This window comes from Vanessa tameamea, chromosome 30 (genome assembly GCF_037043105.1).
Source record: "Vanessa tameamea isolate UH-Manoa-2023 chromosome 30, ilVanTame1 primary haplotype, whole genome shotgun sequence".
In the NCBI taxonomy this organism is placed as follows: domain Eukaryota; kingdom Metazoa; phylum Arthropoda; class Insecta; order Lepidoptera; family Nymphalidae; genus Vanessa; species Vanessa tameamea.
In genome coordinates, this window is record NC_087338.1 from 1723130 (window position 1) to 1740024 (window position 16895).

General features: G+C 34.4%; 2 protein-coding genes across 2 annotated transcripts; one reads left to right on the forward strand and one right to left on the reverse strand.

The window, feature by feature from the left end:
• Nucleotides 1–172: 172 nt before the first annotated feature.
• On the forward strand, nucleotides 173–9872 carry LOC113391591 (tRNA pseudouridine synthase Pus10). The gene is made up of 12 exons (XM_026627606.2): nucleotides 173–370; nucleotides 531–862; nucleotides 1586–1695; nucleotides 2018–2157; nucleotides 2798–2899; nucleotides 5522–5640; nucleotides 7033–7146; nucleotides 7353–7455; nucleotides 7742–7848; nucleotides 8377–8467; nucleotides 8812–8998; nucleotides 9233–9872. The coding sequence occupies exons 1-12, from the start codon at nucleotides 248–250 to the stop codon at nucleotides 9451–9453; spliced, it is 1749 nt and encodes a 582-aa protein (XP_026483391.2). The 5' UTR covers nucleotides 173–247; the 3' UTR covers nucleotides 9454–9872.
• Nucleotides 9873–11649: 1777 nt separating this feature from the next.
• On the reverse strand, nucleotides 11650–16287 carry LOC113391615 (uncharacterized). The gene is made up of 6 exons (XM_064219947.1): nucleotides 16119–16287; nucleotides 15806–16002; nucleotides 15010–15173; nucleotides 13830–13889; nucleotides 13003–13061; nucleotides 11650–11714 (listed from the first exon to the last, which is right to left on the reverse strand). Exons 1-6 carry the CDS (start codon nucleotides 16225–16227, stop codon nucleotides 11650–11652), a joined length of 654 nt encoding a protein of 217 aa, XP_064076017.1. The 5' UTR covers nucleotides 16228–16287.
• Between the last annotated feature and the right edge of the window lie 608 nt (nucleotides 16288–16895).

Below are 16895 nucleotides of genomic sequence, written 5' to 3' on the forward strand. Positions count from 1 at the left end.
TAAGTAAAATATACTTCTTGTAAAAAACATTGTAAGAAAATTTAATTATTATAAACAAATAAAAATGTTTTTCATGGTTGAATAGCATTTTAAATAAAACCTACTTATAAATTAAGGTGCTGCGAACATTCTCAAATTACTGATTGACAGTTGACAAATTGTCAAAGTCTTCGCTTCGCTGCGGCTTTCGTGTTGTGAATTGTGTATTGAAAACCGCGTGCGGTGAATTTAATTTGTGAATGTAAACATGGACCAAAAAGCCATATATAAATTTTGTAAGAGTTTAGGATGTTGCGAAGCGTGTTGTCTTCGATATATTGGAATAAAACACCCGAATGCATATGAAAATTCAAAAAATTATGTTACCAAAGTTTGTTTTCATATTTATATTTAATGATATTGAATTACTTTTCATAACAATTTCAAATATATCTCGCTATTACAAAATATATAACAATTTAATTCAACATCTATGTTTATTAGAGCACTACACTATAATTAAATATTAAGGTATACAACTTTTGTTTTAGTTTCGTGAAGAAAATGATCTTGAGCCTATTAGTACTGATAAAAACATGACTATAGACGTTTCTGCTCATACGAGTGAGAAAAACGGTGCATCAATCAGTAGTAATGTAAGAAATAGTGATGAAATTTGTGATAAATCGATAGATACTAAAGAAAGTATTACAAATAAAGGCTCGACAGAAGTAGATACTGCTGTACTAGATAGCAATGATAGTGTCTCTCCTCCACACAAGAAACGTAAATTAAATGTATGCGTCAGCTGCTTGGGTGTTCTACAAGAGGACAATTGGCAGGAATGCTACCAAATGGTCAAGGAAATATTAGATAAAAAGGGGTGAGTTTATAGTGGTAGGGCTTTGTGCAAGCCTGAATGGGTACCATGCAGTCGTTCAATGTTTCCCACCAAATAGTTATTATTATTACAAACTTAGTATTGTTGTTTTCTGATTTGAAAAGTGAATGAGCCAGTGTAACTGCAGGTACAAGAGCATAATCTCAGTTCCCAAGGTTGGTAGCGCATTGGTAACGTAAGTAATGGATAGTATTAAATTTTATGTTATATTATATATTATTTTGACGACCTCTGTGGTCGAGTAGTGTGTACACCGGTTTTCATGGGTACGCCACTCCGAAGTCCCGGGTTCGATTCCCGGCCGAGTCGATGTAGAAAAAGTTCATTAGTTTTCTATGTTGTCTTGGGTCTGGGTGTTTGTGGTGCCGTCGTTACTTCTGATTTTCCATAACACAAGTGCTTTAGCTACTTACATTGGGATCAGAGTAATGTATGTGATGTTGTCCAATATTTAAAAAAAAAAAAAAATATTTATTTATGTGCAGTAGATACCATCAGGTGGGTCATTTTCCTGTATGCCTGGTGTATATTAAAATTATATTAATAATCACTGGTAATTGCATGATATATTCACATTTGTACTATACAACAGACATTTCGTTCAAAGTTAGATAAAAAAAAAGGTTTTAAAGGGTGTATCTAAATAAACAAAATGTTGTTTTTTAATAAGATAGTCTTATAATGTCTTGATGTTTCATTTCACAGATACGAATGTAACACATTTGCTTGTGCTCTATCAGCACCGATAGCAACATTGTTACGTGAAAAAGCAGTTACGTTACACCTCGTGGATGAATTCCCTCAGTATGATGCGAGTAAGGTCAATTTAACTTAAATGCCATTCACATAACTTTTATAAGGTCATAGTTTTCTTATATTTATTTTCAATAACCAATACTATACCCAAAGTACTATTCTTTAACATTTTTGCTAAATTGCATCGCGTACAACAATAATTAATTACAATATAGTCTTGTATTTAAAAGTACATGTGTGCCGGTGTGTGTTCACATATAAACTACTAGTTGAACCTTGCGACTTTATCCGTGCGAATATTTTATATAATATTTAAAACTTCACCTTAAATTTTACCTCCTCGATTTTTATATGTCTATAAAATAACATTATTTCTTGCAGAAGTCTTGACTCCACTAAAGGAAGCATGGAAGTGGTCGTTTGGGGTGAAACTCGGTGCTTATATAAACAAGATACTAGACTCTGGGGCTATATCTCCATTACTCATCACCGTTAATATAGACTATGTTGATGAATTACAGGTGAAGTAACAGTATGTAACTGTATCACTGCTCGGCTATGGCCTCCCCTTCTTTTGAAGGGAAAGCTTGGATTATTCCACCGATATGCTCTAATGCCAGTTGATGAATACACATGTGGCAGAATTTCTTTGTAATTTATAAATGGTGCTTATTACTCAATACAATATTATATTAAAGATAAAAAGGGGCAATTTAGTATTTATTGATTTCTAGGCAGGACATATGTGTAATCGATGAACTGTTCTTTAATACTCTGTAATTATAATGATGCAAAAGAGTAACTACAGAGTTTCTTTCCGGTTCTTCTTCGGTACTTAGCTTTACGGTGACATGACGATTCAAAAGTGCTTCCATGAGCCAACATGAACAAGGAATATTTTAACTTTGATTCTAATTAGACACGTGAAGGTCTCCTCACGATTTTTTCCTTACCGAACGAGGAGAATTGTATCGGGCCCTCTCGTCTAGACAATTGATGATAAATTTTATCTAATATAGTTAGTTTTGTTAAGTTAAATTATACAAATGTTGCAGAGTGGACTGGAGTGATTCTTCGATAAAAATTGCTCGAGTCCAAGCTATATGTCTATCCTTGTTTAAAGTGGATTCATGCTGAAGTAAGTGTTTGTTTGTTTTCCAGGAATTGGAAATATTAAAAACGGTATCGCCGCAGCTGTTTGCGGAACGCAGCAAACAGAAGAGGCGTTTCGTGACAGAGTTTACGAGACGATCGGTTGAACAGGTAATGTGTTTAATTTTTTTTTATTAAATATTTTATTGTTTTCGATAAATCTTTGGGTTTGCAGTTATACATTTTTGGACGATTGTCTAAACTAATATAGTAAATAAAAGTAACTCTGTCTGTTATACTTTTCCGCTAAACCGTTAAACCGAATTTGATGAAATGCTTTGAATCTGCTATGAAGAGGACTACAAGAGCTAAGTGCCCTTGAGAATCGCACGCAGACACTTACAAAATCGACAAAAACGGCAAGCCCGTGAACTAATGGTTAAGCGAGGTAACGAGGTTACGCCCAAATATTCTAATAGATGGCGCCAAACCGAGCGAAGTAAGATCAATCATAAATCTCATAAAAAATAGATAGGACAACAGAATTGTTTTTATTTCTTTCGATGTTAGTTAACGAATGATTATAAAAAAAACTGATTCAATTAAACTTACAATATTTATATTTATATTTTGTACACAATAAAATAGACAGTTAGTTTTAACCTTTTTTTCTTTTATTTATATTATTATACCTACCACAATTAGTTCTTATACTAAATATTAAAACATACCAATTTTTAATATTTTATAAAAGTTTGATAATCTATTTATATAATAAAATCGTAAGTGTTCGAAACCTGTAGTGTAGTAACCGTGGGGTAACATATAGCGTAGTGTTTGTTCGTTTTATTAATATCGGTTCACAAAGAAAAAAAAAAATTCAATTAAAACAAAAACATCTAAATATTTACAAGAAAAAAATGTCGTCAAGTCGATTTGGTTGAATCATTGGTTAACTAGGTTAATCATACTAGTTTTAATTATAAATCTCATAAAAATAGATAGGATATTAGAATTATTTGTTTTGCTTTGGACTGTTATTCGAAAATGATTAAAAAATAAAACTGATTTAATTAAACTTAAAATATTTGGATTTGGTACTACAAAAAAAAAACATTTAGTGTAAATTTTTTTATTAAAATATTTTATTTAATTTCACTTGTATGTATGAATGTACGTATGTCCTGAAATCTTGCAATCAATATTACACCTACTTCCATTGAAGCTATGGAGCTGAAAGTTGGCACACATATTTAGTCTCGATGACAATCCACGATTCATGAATTGCTTCCATTTTCAATCTAATATGGCGGACGTTACTAAAAATTACAATTTTTGAATTACGTACAAATGACACTTCTAAATATTCTAGTTCTCTGGTTCACAACAATTACATTATTTTTTTTATTATTAAAATTAGTTCATACATAACTTTAATTCCTATTATAAACAAAATCGATAAAATTAAACTCTTACGCAATATAAATAGCTTCCGTGTTATTGTTTTCGACTTTCTTTATTCTGTAAAAAATAAATATATGTTAGTAATTATATTTTTATTAATTATAAAATTATGTATTTAAAAAATATGTATCTAAATATGCCCCATAGTACTTTTAATGAAAAATATCAAATTGCTTCGAGATCATGGGGATCGAACGTAGTCACTCTCAATTGATTTTATCCTTACTTTCACCAAATACTCTATCATAATATTTGAAGAACAGCTCGAAAAATCTGATTCTATGCGAACTGATTGCACATTTTTTCTAATAGATGTTTTCAATATTCATAATTTATAAAAAAAAAATATGTTTACTAAAAATACTCTTACCTTTTAATATCGTTCATATGTATGTTCGGCGCTTAATTTATATAAACGTTTTTTAGTTTTCCTCCCGCGTTTCACTTCATTTCCCATATTTACACAATTAAAATTTATGACAAATAATATAATAAAAAACAAATGCCAAATTACTATTACATTATTTTTACTTAATATATTTATCTACAAGTATAATATTTATTATAAGAAAACATGAAACAATGAATTTACAATTAAAATTACAAAAAAATATTTCGTAACGTAATGATGCTCGTAACGAAAAGATCGACACGTCTGTATAGCATCAGGCCTCGGCCGGCAATGTCTGTACACGGCGTTTACGCACACATGCGTACGTATTTTGTTCGAAAATAAGAATATCTGATTTAAAAAAAATCTATTGAAGTTATTAAAAAAAGTGACGCAGAGGTTAAGTAATATACTGCTTGTAGAATAATCTGACAAAAAACCAGAATTATTGAATGTATATAAGTATAGTTTTTATTTATTAAAAGATTTTTTTAGAGGTAACTTTGTGATTTTTTTCTATCGTACCAAATTAATTACATCATGTTTTCAAAATAGCAAATAACTAGCATGTATCCTGAAGATTATCATATTTTTTTTTCATTTGGTTTACTGCATTGGATCATATACTTTTTTGCATTATAAAACTTGCATTTAGCTCATGTAGTCCCCTGAAGCAACCTTGAACTCCTAGTAGGCTAAGTAACTAGTAGGTCATATATGAAATAAAATCCATTTTTGTTACTTAAATTTGCTACTAAAATTCCTACTTCTCACTCCTCATTTAGTCTACCACTAAACCGTATTCTGGGTCGTACTAGTCCGCTAAGAACGCTGAGTGAGCCAGTGTAATAGCATCCACGAGACATGACATTGTAGACTTTGGGGGCATTTGTCTGGTGCGGCGTTTGGCTCCGTGGTTAAAGTGCGGTGTCCCGCAGGCGCTGGAGCTGGCCACGCTGTGGTCGCTGTCGGCGGCCGACGCGCTGCGGGCGCCACACTCGCGCGCCGCGTGTGTGGGCGCCGCCTGCGCGCACGCACCGATCTTTCTCGCCGGCAGGTAATAGGCTGGCTGCTTATACTGGCCTGGACTGGACTAGAGTAGTATATTAATACTACCAGTGAGTCAAGGCGAAAATGTCACCCAATATACTCTTTAAAGTCAAGAAAATATATTTCAAGGTCGTTTAAGTGGCTACAGTCTATTCCAATCGAAGGATTAGAGATAAACAAACTAAAGCCTACTTCACAAGAGGTCAAAAGCTAAATAAATATTTGACATCAAATTGATGCGATATTGGTCAAGGGTTTGAAAAATATATGATATTCATTATAGATTTGCGAATAAATGGCGTTTTGAAAGTCGACGAAACTGTTATCGGAATTTTGGAAGTAAAATTAAAGTGGATATAAGTATTTAAGTGTAATAGTGTTGTATTATAAATAAAGATGTATCAGTCGAGAAGAAGCCGAGATGGCCCAGTGGTTAGAACGCATGCATCTTAACCGATGATTTCGGGTTCAAACCCAGGCAGGCACCACTGAATTTTCATGTGCTTAATTTGTGTTTATAATTCATCTCGTGCTCGGAGGTGAAGGAAAACATTGGAGCAGCGTGGTGGAATATGCTCCGAACCTTCTCCTCAAAGGGAGACCTTAGCCCAGCAGTGTATATATAATATTATTCACTAAAAACAGTACTTCATTAACATATCATTATTTATTCAACATTCGACTTAACTTATATCAATTTTAATTATAATTGGAAACAGATGGGATTGGGCGTAAATACCTAAAGATTAAATTGTAATCCAGTTAGCACACTGCAACAGTTGATACAAGAGTGAGTGAATATAAAACGACCGAACAGAATGACAGTATGGCACAGACAGTGGCTCCAACTAGTGAGCTATTTAGACACTACGACAATTTAAATTGTTTGGTTTATACTAGTTCTAACAGAAACACATTTTAAATTGCTATAGAAAGAATATATATTATTAAACAAAGTAAAAAAGGACACGCTGTATTATAATACAAAGATGTATGCACACTGTTAATATTTTTAGAATTATTTATTCAATGTTAATATTTTTGTGAAAATTAATAAAGAAAACGATGTTAGTTTTGTGACATAAAACTATATATTAAAACAACATTTTTAAATTTTGACAGAAGAAGAATATTTTTTAAAATATAAATTCTAAGATAAAAATAAATCAATGCAATGAACCTCCTTTTAAAATTTTGACAAGTTAATAGCAATAAAAATAGTTTTAACTAAACAAACACAGCAAATCATTAGGAAGCGTTTATTTATACCACAGATTATTAAAAGTTTCGATCAATGATGTCATGTAAATTCAAGGTCAAAGCTGTCTATCTATCTATCTATTTTATATCTATGTACTTTGATGTGTAATAGTTAATTATTATTAATAATTTATTTCAGATACATCAAATTGAGTCGAAATCTGCCGCAATCTCCGTGGATTTTGGAAGGTAGAAGAGTTTTACCGTCATCAGTACAAGAAATTATATTCGGACCACTAACTAAATGTTACAAGTAAGTTCTGGCTACAGATTTATACCCTAGAAAACCTACCCTACAAAATCAATGATACCATATCCGACTCTTTGGGGGTCACAAGATGGCTTGCGAATGATTCCGAAACTTCCGGAGGGGGGGTTGTAATTTCCGGGATAGATCGGATTTTCTCTAACCACTAATGGACAACCTCGAATTACCATTAAATATGAAAATATTTTCAGATTTGATCCTGAGGACGCTGACCGTAGATTCAAGTTTATAGCTGCCGGCAGGGAAGATGTGGACGTGCGATGTCTTGGTGATGGGAGACCGTTTGCTATCGAGGTAATGACGGATGTAGCACGTGCACGTGATCGTGCTCGTGTGCTCGGAGGTAAATATTTATGTATATGTGTGCACGTATTGTTTGCGTGTGCAAATAATCGTGTTAATGTACTCGGATATAGTGACGGATGTAGTATGCGTGCACGTAATGTTTGCATATTTGCACAGCAAAACGCATTACGTGACGGATCAAAAGTGCGTTTATGAGCCTACTTGAATGGCGAATATTTTGATTCTGATCATCAGTCCAAGTCTGAAGAGCTAAAGTTGATATGATATATTTCAGATAAGTGATCCAACGCGACAGCTGACAGCGGAAGAGATGAAAGAAGTCTGCGAGGAAATATCGAATGGGGGCGAAGTCATTGTTAAAGAGATGTCTCCCATTTCAAAGTAAGTGGAAAATTATTATTTACCTCATTGGATATTAATATATATATAATACAACACTATTGCACTTAACTACTTATTTCCACTTTAATTTTACGTCCAAAATTCGAAATCGATAACAGTTTCGTTGACGTTCATAACAATTTTTTTTTCGCAAATCCATAGTGAATATCATAGATTAATCGAGCTCTCGACCAATGATGGCGCGTCAAGTCGCTGTCAAATGTTGTCACTGGATGACAACAGTCGACGAAACTGTTATCGATTTCGAATTTTGGACGTAAAATTTAAGTGGAAATAAGTAGTTAAGTGTAATAGTGTTGTGTTATAAATAAAGATATATTAATCATAAACTCTTAGTAGTGCACAATATGGCTGAGTTATTAGCGAATCGCATGAAACACGTAAATGTAAGGTTTGTTTATCTTTATTCCTACTTCGCTTGGAATAGGCTATGTATTTATTGTGTAGCTAGAGTTATATGAAGTGTTAGCTTATATAGTAATAGTAATCTTATTTAACATTTTACAGAGAAGACTTGGTGCAGCTGAAAAAGGGCGAAGAGACCAAAAGTAAAACGTACGAGGCGCTCTGTATTAAGTTGTCGCATTCCAAATTTGACGTGAGTTTAATGAATATAACTTAACTCATATTTATATATTTAAAGGGTCTCGTGTCTGTTTGGGATGAAATACGATGCCGTTGACAGACAGACAGATTGGTTACCACAGATATATTTTTATTAGTTGGTATCCTTGCTCGTATCTCGGGACTCGAACTCCCAATCGCTATTTATAATAGCCTTACCTTCTTGCTAAGCGCCGTTCAATAAGTGACTCGAATTATATTTAGGCAATACGGTATTTTTCTCTACAGATAATTGTCGTTTAATTATTTAATGACCCCCCCCCCCCCTTACACGTTGGGTAAGCGTGTTGTTAATATTGTATTTTAATTTACACCCAGGAGGATCATAACGCGCCAATACGTGTCACCCAAGAGGACATCGATCGTATAAATTCGTACACGAACACGACGTCTAAAGAAGTCAAGATTGCCTTACAGCAGAAGACACCTATCAGGGTGTTGCACAGGCGGCCCCTGCTCACCAGGAGTCGCGATATATTGGAACTGACCGCTACGTTAATACCAGGTGGGAGAGATCACGCATTAGAATACGTTGTCGAATCTGTAGGTCTTTATATTTGTAGAGATAGTTAATAGTTTTATATCATCGATACTGATATTATAACGAGGTAAAATTTGTTCGTCTGCAAGTAGGGGGTAAACTCCGGAACTGGTTTTTAATGTACTCATATACATAATATTTTGTCTCGAGCGTTCCGCTATCGGTTAGCGACTGAATATGTATGTGTACCCGCGGCAGAGCACCCGCAACTGTTCGCGCTGCGCCTGCGCACGTCGGCCGGCACGTACGTGAAGGAGTGGGCGCACGGCGAGCTGGGCCGCTCGGCGCCCGCGCTGGCCGCCGCGCTGCGCGCGCGCGCCGACCTGCTGGCGCTCGACGTGCGCGCCGTGCACCTCGCCTGGCCGCCCGCGCGCCGCGCCCCGCCCGCGCCCCGCGCCCCGCCTCCGACGACCAGCTAGCTGCGGACGTGACGTTGGTATAGTTTACGTGTGATTGCAAACAGCTTGCAATCGACTCCAACACTTTCTGTGAATAATTTCAAGGATTTTTTTTTATCAAATATACTAATGTTTAAGGTTTTACTTAAGTTGATTGACATCGATTTTGTTTCTCTGGATGTGCGTCAATTTTATTTATACTTTTAACCGATATGTTAATTCGCTTGTTTCGATTTTCGAAAACTCAACCCTTAATTAAATAACTCATTGTATCTTGAATGATAAAAAACGATGAGAGAAAAATAAATATGTAAACATAATTCCTAGAAAATCGGCTGTTAAATGTAATGTGTTCTAACCTCGAAAACTGTTGATTTAAACGTATATTAATGGTTTTATTTTATTATAAATCGTCACTGTAACGATTATTTAATTACAAGTTAAACATATTAAATATTTTGTATACAATTTGTCTTGTTTTATTTTAACGTTGATTGCTTTTCAGTTCGAATGTACGAATATAATTTTCTTGTTAAATAACAGATGGCGTTAACGAGCTATTATATCACGCTAGTGTTTTGTATTAAGCATGAAAATATCTCAAGTTTAATGACAAATTTGACCCAATTAATGTATTAATGACTTCGCCCATGATATAGCGGGCGCCGTAGGACACCATCGCAGCCAAGGGAAGTCCAAGGGAGTCCATGGAGGTCGAAACCGATAGTCATGGCCGAATGTCTCGCGCGTCCGATTCTCGGAATTAGAGAGCGTTGGATTCGAGCCCGTCCTCTCTAAATCCGCTAAGAGGAAGCTGAAGGCTCTTCAAGCCCCGTTTCTCTTGAAACACCCAACCAAATCGTGCCACCCAAACACGAAAGACCGCTACAGCCTAGTGCGGCACATTTTGCCTCTTACCCCCGAGGTTAAGAGAATCTTCAACATAGAATCTGTGACCTAAGCTGGAAACTCGCAGTAGCGGCCAGTGCCGCTGATGTCAACTCTACGGACATCTTTATCACGCTAAGCCTCGGTGTGTCGAATGCCTAGGAAGCCATCTGACGGCAGATTGAGTGCGAAAAACGCCCTGCCCAGCAGACTCTCCGAGTTGCGTACTGTACAAAACCAAGGGCCATCCCGCGAACGATCGTGGGTGTCTTAAGGCGTCACGCCTACAAAAACAGGCTGGTGCCTGTTCACGATCCATGATCCGGAACGTAGAAAGTGTCCGCGAATTCTTCACGCTTTGCGATAGACTTACAAGAAATTTTGTTTTTTAAACTATCAAATCTCGACGGACGTATTTTATACCTTTGGTTTATAATATACTTACTAGTAGGACCGATTGGGTGGATGCCCCCCACTTATCATATATTCTGCTACCAAACAGCAATACTAAGTAATAAAATGAAGGAGAATGAGTCAATAATATAGGCACTAGGGACAAAACAGTATAGTTCCCAAGGTTGGTGGTGCATTGGCACAATGTTACATCGGTCGGACGGTAGGGATGCGAATAACAGGCAGTAACTGCTACAAATATCGATTACAAAAATCCTTATTAAAGATCATTGTTAAGTTATTGTTACGAACGGGGGTCCTTTTGGTTGGGGTCTCTTTAACTGGTATAACTCTTTTTAGAAAAATAAGTTAAAAAAAAATTCTAATTTGAACTACGCATTCCATCGTTCCATCGACTGTTATATATGTTATATTTTCTGTTTCTCATCACTAGTCCGTCTGTCAAAAAGATCAAGCTAACTTAAACAGGGTAGAGTTTAAAACATAGTTACTTCCCGCTGTCTGTTCGCGTAGATCTTTAACTATGCAACGGATTTTGATGCGGTTTTCATTAATAAAGAGGGTGGTTCAAAATGTAGGTGTTCAAGGACAGTGAGATTCAGACATAGAGAATTTTACTATTTTTTACCAAATGTTATAAGCTTCTCTTTGCTTTTTAGACGGGTGCTATATAACATTCGTGTCTTCGTTTTTTAAAAAAGTTTTAGGGGTAATACCGACAAGACCACATAGAGTCAAAATTAACAGAATTGCATGCAATTCCTGGGAAATACATACACTATTTCATATATATCCTAAGTCGGTTCAAGGTTTCACATATTTCTGGTAACATGTACGTATAAATAATTAAAAAAAAAATGCATTTATAGTATTTATTTTGTGTTTGAAGGTAGAACATTTCTTCGTAGAAGTTTTTTAACCAGTAGTTTTCACTTCCGGTTGATTAGTCGTTGCTGAACTGACATTACTCTCCGATATATCTGTAAAAATTTAAAAATATAGTAAGATAAATAATATGCTAATTAATTAATATATAATTATATCTATGTATTGAAGAATTCTCTTAAGTTAGCGGGGGGAGATCATTTTTTTATACATATACATATATATATATATATATATATATTTTGTTATTCATATGTTCGTATACTATTATTTTTTGTTTAATTAAACTTGAAACAGTTGAAATAGGAAAACGAAAATACCCCATCACCTTTAGAGAACTAAATAATTTAAAAAAAGGGTAACGCAGGGCAAACAAATTAATGTTTATTATAAACGAACATTGATTAATTAATCGGGAAGTACGAAATAATGAAAAAAATTAGTACAGTTAATGCTACCTTGAGGGTAATTTTATTTTTTATTCTTAAAAAAAACTAATAACAACGAAAATTTGATGGAACTGAGAACAGTTAAAATAGTAAACAAAAATATATAAAAAATTGATCTGGTGACGGTACCGACTTATAAGAGCTTAAGGTTTTTTTTTTTAATACATTTTAATACAAAGAAGTCACTATTATTTGTTGAAACAGGGATAGAAATATTTTGTTACTTACATGGTGCCAAAGTTGGTGCTACCGAGGGAGCTGAACTTGAATTATCTTTAAATAAAATGAATTATTATGATTTTTAAGTAACAGCATGATTTTTTATGATAAATATAGGCGGACTGGCTAAAAACCCTTTGATTGTAAGTGGTCACCACATGGCTCATATACATGGCGCTGTGAGAAATACTAACTAATCCACCTCTGGAACTAAGATGTGATGTCCCTTGTACCTGTAGTTACACTGCTCGGCAAAGTCTACTCCTCTTGAGGACAAGGGTTCCAGTTTATTCCATCATTTTGCTTTAATTCTGGTTGATCGATACTTATGGCATAATTTTATTTGACACGTGTTGCCTTAAACTTTCTCATCAAAAGGTGACAGAACTAGCAGTGGGACATACCAGGGCTGGACCCTTGGCTAACACTATTTAGGGGCCCACCTAAGACATGTCTGAACGTAGAATCGAATTAAATTAGTTGAATGGGTTTGATTAATTTCAGGGCTGCAAACCATACGATCTGTTTGATTTAATAAAGTTATGGATTCTTTCGCATTATCGTCTATTGTTGACTTTGAGTTGACTTAGCTGGGGCCCCCTTGAATCCACGGGCCCTGGGCTGAAGCCCAAAAAGCCATATGGTAGATCCGGCCCTGTGCCATATATTACTTTACTTTAAAAGGTATGATCATAGTTAATAAACTATATTATACCATCTTTGGGTGAGTCCGAATTAGATGTTTTAGGTTTCTTACTCGTTGTTGACCAGGGTCTGTAATAAATATGTAAAACCTGTTTGATACCGTTTAAGATTGACATTCTATTAAATTAAAATTATAAAACGGGAGTTTTTCCACTGGACAACTACCAGCGAAAGAAAAAAAATGTAAAATTTACTTCAAAGTTATTATTTTTATCATATTTATACGATTCTTACTTAATAACGATACTATTATATCTGTTTACGTTGATTTTCTCTTTGTATAATTGTAGGAACATGTGTATATATGAGAACATCTTCATGTTCTCATACGACGTTTCATGAATGCTAGGCCCTCCACTTTTTTTTCTCGATAGAAGAACGCGTTACGTTTTTCTGCCACATATTAGGTGTATCACGTCGGTGCTCAGAACGCCTACCTCACCCTAGTACACTGGAATACCTCTCTATCAGTATCCTCTACGTTTCTTTAGCGGGCGTCACAGGATCGCTTTCGCATGCTACAGTGAAAGAAAACTCTTGAAGTTCTTCTGCTTAGATTCACATATGGCAGGACGACATCCTGTACCTCATTCCCAGAGGTGTATTTCCTTCATCTCAGAACACGCGATAAATTTCTTGTTTTAATTTTGTAAACAAATGACAATCACTAAATTTACTTTGAATAACTTTTACTTATTCCCACTTAATAAAAGTCTGGATAATATGGTACGTGGTTGAGGATATCGAAGCCAGAACTGCGGACTGCGTATCAATCTTATTAAATGTAATTTTTCTTGTATTTGTGTATTTAGTAAGACATTTACAAAACCAACTTACATTTTTTTCTTCGTAGTCGGCTTGTGGCGACCCGCTTCAGCTCTATTTTCTAAAATGGATCTGTGAATTATGTTTTCATTGATATCATTAGTTCGAATCATTTTTTTTAGATATCGTTAGGCGGACGTGCAAATGGGCCACCTGATGGTAAGTGGTCACCACAGCCCATAGACAATGGTGATGTAAGAAATATTAACCATGACTTACATCGCCAATGCGCCACCAACCTTGGGAACTAAGATGTTATGACCCTTGTACCTGTAGTTACAATAACTCACTCATCACACTGGATCACAACAATACTGAGCACTGCTGTTTGGCGGTAGAATATTAGTGGGTGGTACCTACCCAGAGGGGCTTGCACAAAGCCCTACCACCAAGTAACAATTAATTTTTTAAATGCGGTTCCAAAACTTTAAATAAAATACTTTTTTTTCGATTGAAAATCGATTCATAGAATTGCTTAAGAGGTGTAATTCACCATTAATTTCCTACGAAAAGAAGACTTCAAAGGGTTAGTAAGATAAATGTATGAAAAAGATACTCAAGTATTGAATGTAGGTCAGATTATCCTAAAGAACATCGAATCGTTTTTCGTATAAAGGAGGTTTCATTCCATATTACATAAATAAGGTGTTACCTAAATAACACGACCTGACACTTTTAAGGCATAATTTTATTGGAATATAAATTATGTTGTCACATCCAAAACATGCAGGTTTCTTTACAGTATTTTATTTTACTTGCGAGCATGAATCAACACATAAATGAGCCCAGATAAGCGAAATCCCACGTACTCTATCTACGGGGATATCTTCGAAGTATTAATAAATTCACTAGCTACCCGTTTCGACTTTGCTTGGGTAGAATAGGGGTCTACATTTACATCGTACATATAATTATTGATTGACGCAGCGGGCGTCAGTAAAGTTACTAGTCGACGTAATTTTTCCGACATCTTCAACAATCATACATCTAAATCTTCCTTATTGATCACACCGTACATTGGCGAAAATCGTTATAAAAATCCGTTTCAGCAGTTATTAATAGCATTCAGACAGACAGACGACTCAGCGGAACTTTGTTTTATTATATGTTATGATAAATTAATGTAATTTATATGTGTTTAAAATGATTGTGAACTTTATTAAACATGGGCGAAATGTATGAATTGATTCACTTAAGTAGCTTAACGCTGATGCTGGCGCTGGGCAGTCTCGCTTCCACTGGGTTGCTGACAACGATAATTCTATCTTCTTCCGTTTTATCATCAAAGGTATCATACTTTGCATCTGCATAATATTCTCCCGCGTCCATGTCATAATAGAAATGGTTATCGTGGTCCTGAAATTTTTTTGGCATTTTATACTAAACAATTTTTGTTAAGCTACCAAAATGTGCGAGTTATATTGTTTTGTTTACATTGTCTTTTAACTCTTTTATTTATTTTATACTTCAATATTTAGCAATGTAAGAGACATTGCTAATAATGAAAAGATACTTGATCGAATATTTTAGAATACAGTGTCAAGTTGTTCTTAAAAGATTATAAGTAGAAAAGGACCTAAAATTGATCCTTGCAAAACACTAATTTGTCGAAATATTTAAACCTAATAATAATGAACACTGTCTAGAAAATAAACATATTTGTATATTTCGCTAAGAACAAAAAGTCCTACCCGGCAATCTGTCAGTATTGTTCGCAGTTGAGTTATTAACAAACAGACAACAACTTTTCAGCTTTATTCAATATAGTCCCCCTGACTTTAGACGGTTGCATTTATCTAAATTAATAAATAAAATGATATCATATAAATATAAGTTAAACCCTATATCATTTACGAATAATACAGATTTCTACCAAATATATTTTATTTAAGATTGGATCATTCTTCCCGAAAATTACCTCCTACATACAACCAAAACAATTGAACCTCTTCATGATATTAGTATGAAATAAAAAATCATTCACTGACCTTCGCCAAACTAGGAAATGCTTTTAAACTTTGGACAACAGACATAAATCGACGGTTCGATTGCATAGACCGGCGGAGAGCCTGTCTCACGGACTTCGCACCATCACTGTCTCTGATCAGAGTAATCAGGCGAACTACCGATTCATAATCCCAATCTTGTGAGTCTGCGTACCCGAAAGGTGCTTGTTCGATTTTCGCTAAGAAAATAATTTCTATATATAATAGGTACAGGTACATATCTAATTTGTACAATAATAATCTGGTAAATATTATTAAAAATATTTTAAAAAAATCTTGGCAGTAAAATTTGTACCTTTTATTTGAACTACGGGCAATTTTTTTAGATCATCAAAAAACTTATTCTTCTGGTATTCCACCATTCGATCTAACCAGCCAGCGCGTCTTATGTTGATACTAGCCATTCCTGGGGTAGCCCACAGTATTGTTAACACTGTTAGCTAAAATTTATGTAGATAGTTTTTTTTTTTTAAATTAATTAGACACGTAACATTTTAGAGAAAACTCTAGGAAAAAGTTTTTTCTAAAGTGGAAAAAAGTGAGTGCGTAACTGCGACTAATAGATAATTATTTACTAGGCTTACGGCCACCACTGGTAGACTGGAGGCGTACGTCTGTGACACAGAGAATAGGAATTACAAATCAACAAAAAAATGCTTCTACCATACTTACTATTGCTATTGCCACGCGATCATAATGATTTTTAGTTTATTTTTATTTTGTAACTCTATATTAGTTTTAGCAGTCAATGTTTAAAAATCTAAAGTTATTAAATTATAAATATATATAACATTCAAACAAAAAGCCTAAATAATAATTTCTTATAAAAAAAAAAAAAATTATTAATCTGACAAATACATTTTAACTGAATCCTGAAAAAACTTTCTCTACTATCAGAATGATAATAATTAATATTGTGGTATTTTAGTATTTCAAAATATCATTTTATATTTTGTTTACTCACGCAGTAAAACATTGTTGTCCCATTAGTAAATTGTTAATTATGAAAAACAATTTACAAATGTAATTATACGGACCATAAACATATAATTACTATTATATGTGTAGAGGA

Bases quoted from the DNA above. Each gene is read 5' to 3' on its own strand.
- LOC113391591 (XM_026627606.2), top strand. From the start codon at position 248: ATGGACCAAAAAGCCATATATAAATTTTGTAAGAGTTTAGGATGTTGC. The intron at 1,696-2,017 runs GTAAGGTCAATT...TATTTCTTGCAG, and splicing joins ATTCCCTCAGTATGATGCGA to AAGTCTTGACTCCACTAAAG. The intron at 7,456-7,741 runs GTAATGACGGAT...GATATATTTCAG, and splicing joins GGAGACCGTTTGCTATCGAG to ATAAGTGATCCAACGCGACA.
- LOC113391615 (XM_064219947.1), bottom strand. From the start codon at position 16,227: ATGGCTAGTATCAACATAAGACGCGCTGGCTGGTTAGATCGAATGGTG. The intron at 13,062-13,829 runs GTAAGTTGGTTT...TATTTATTACAG, and splicing joins CCGACTACGAAGAAAAAAAT to ACCCTGGTCAACAACGAGTA. The intron at 11,715-13,002 runs GTATAATATAGT...AAATTTTTACAG, and splicing joins TTCGGACTCACCCAAAGATG to ATATATCGGAGAGTAATGTC.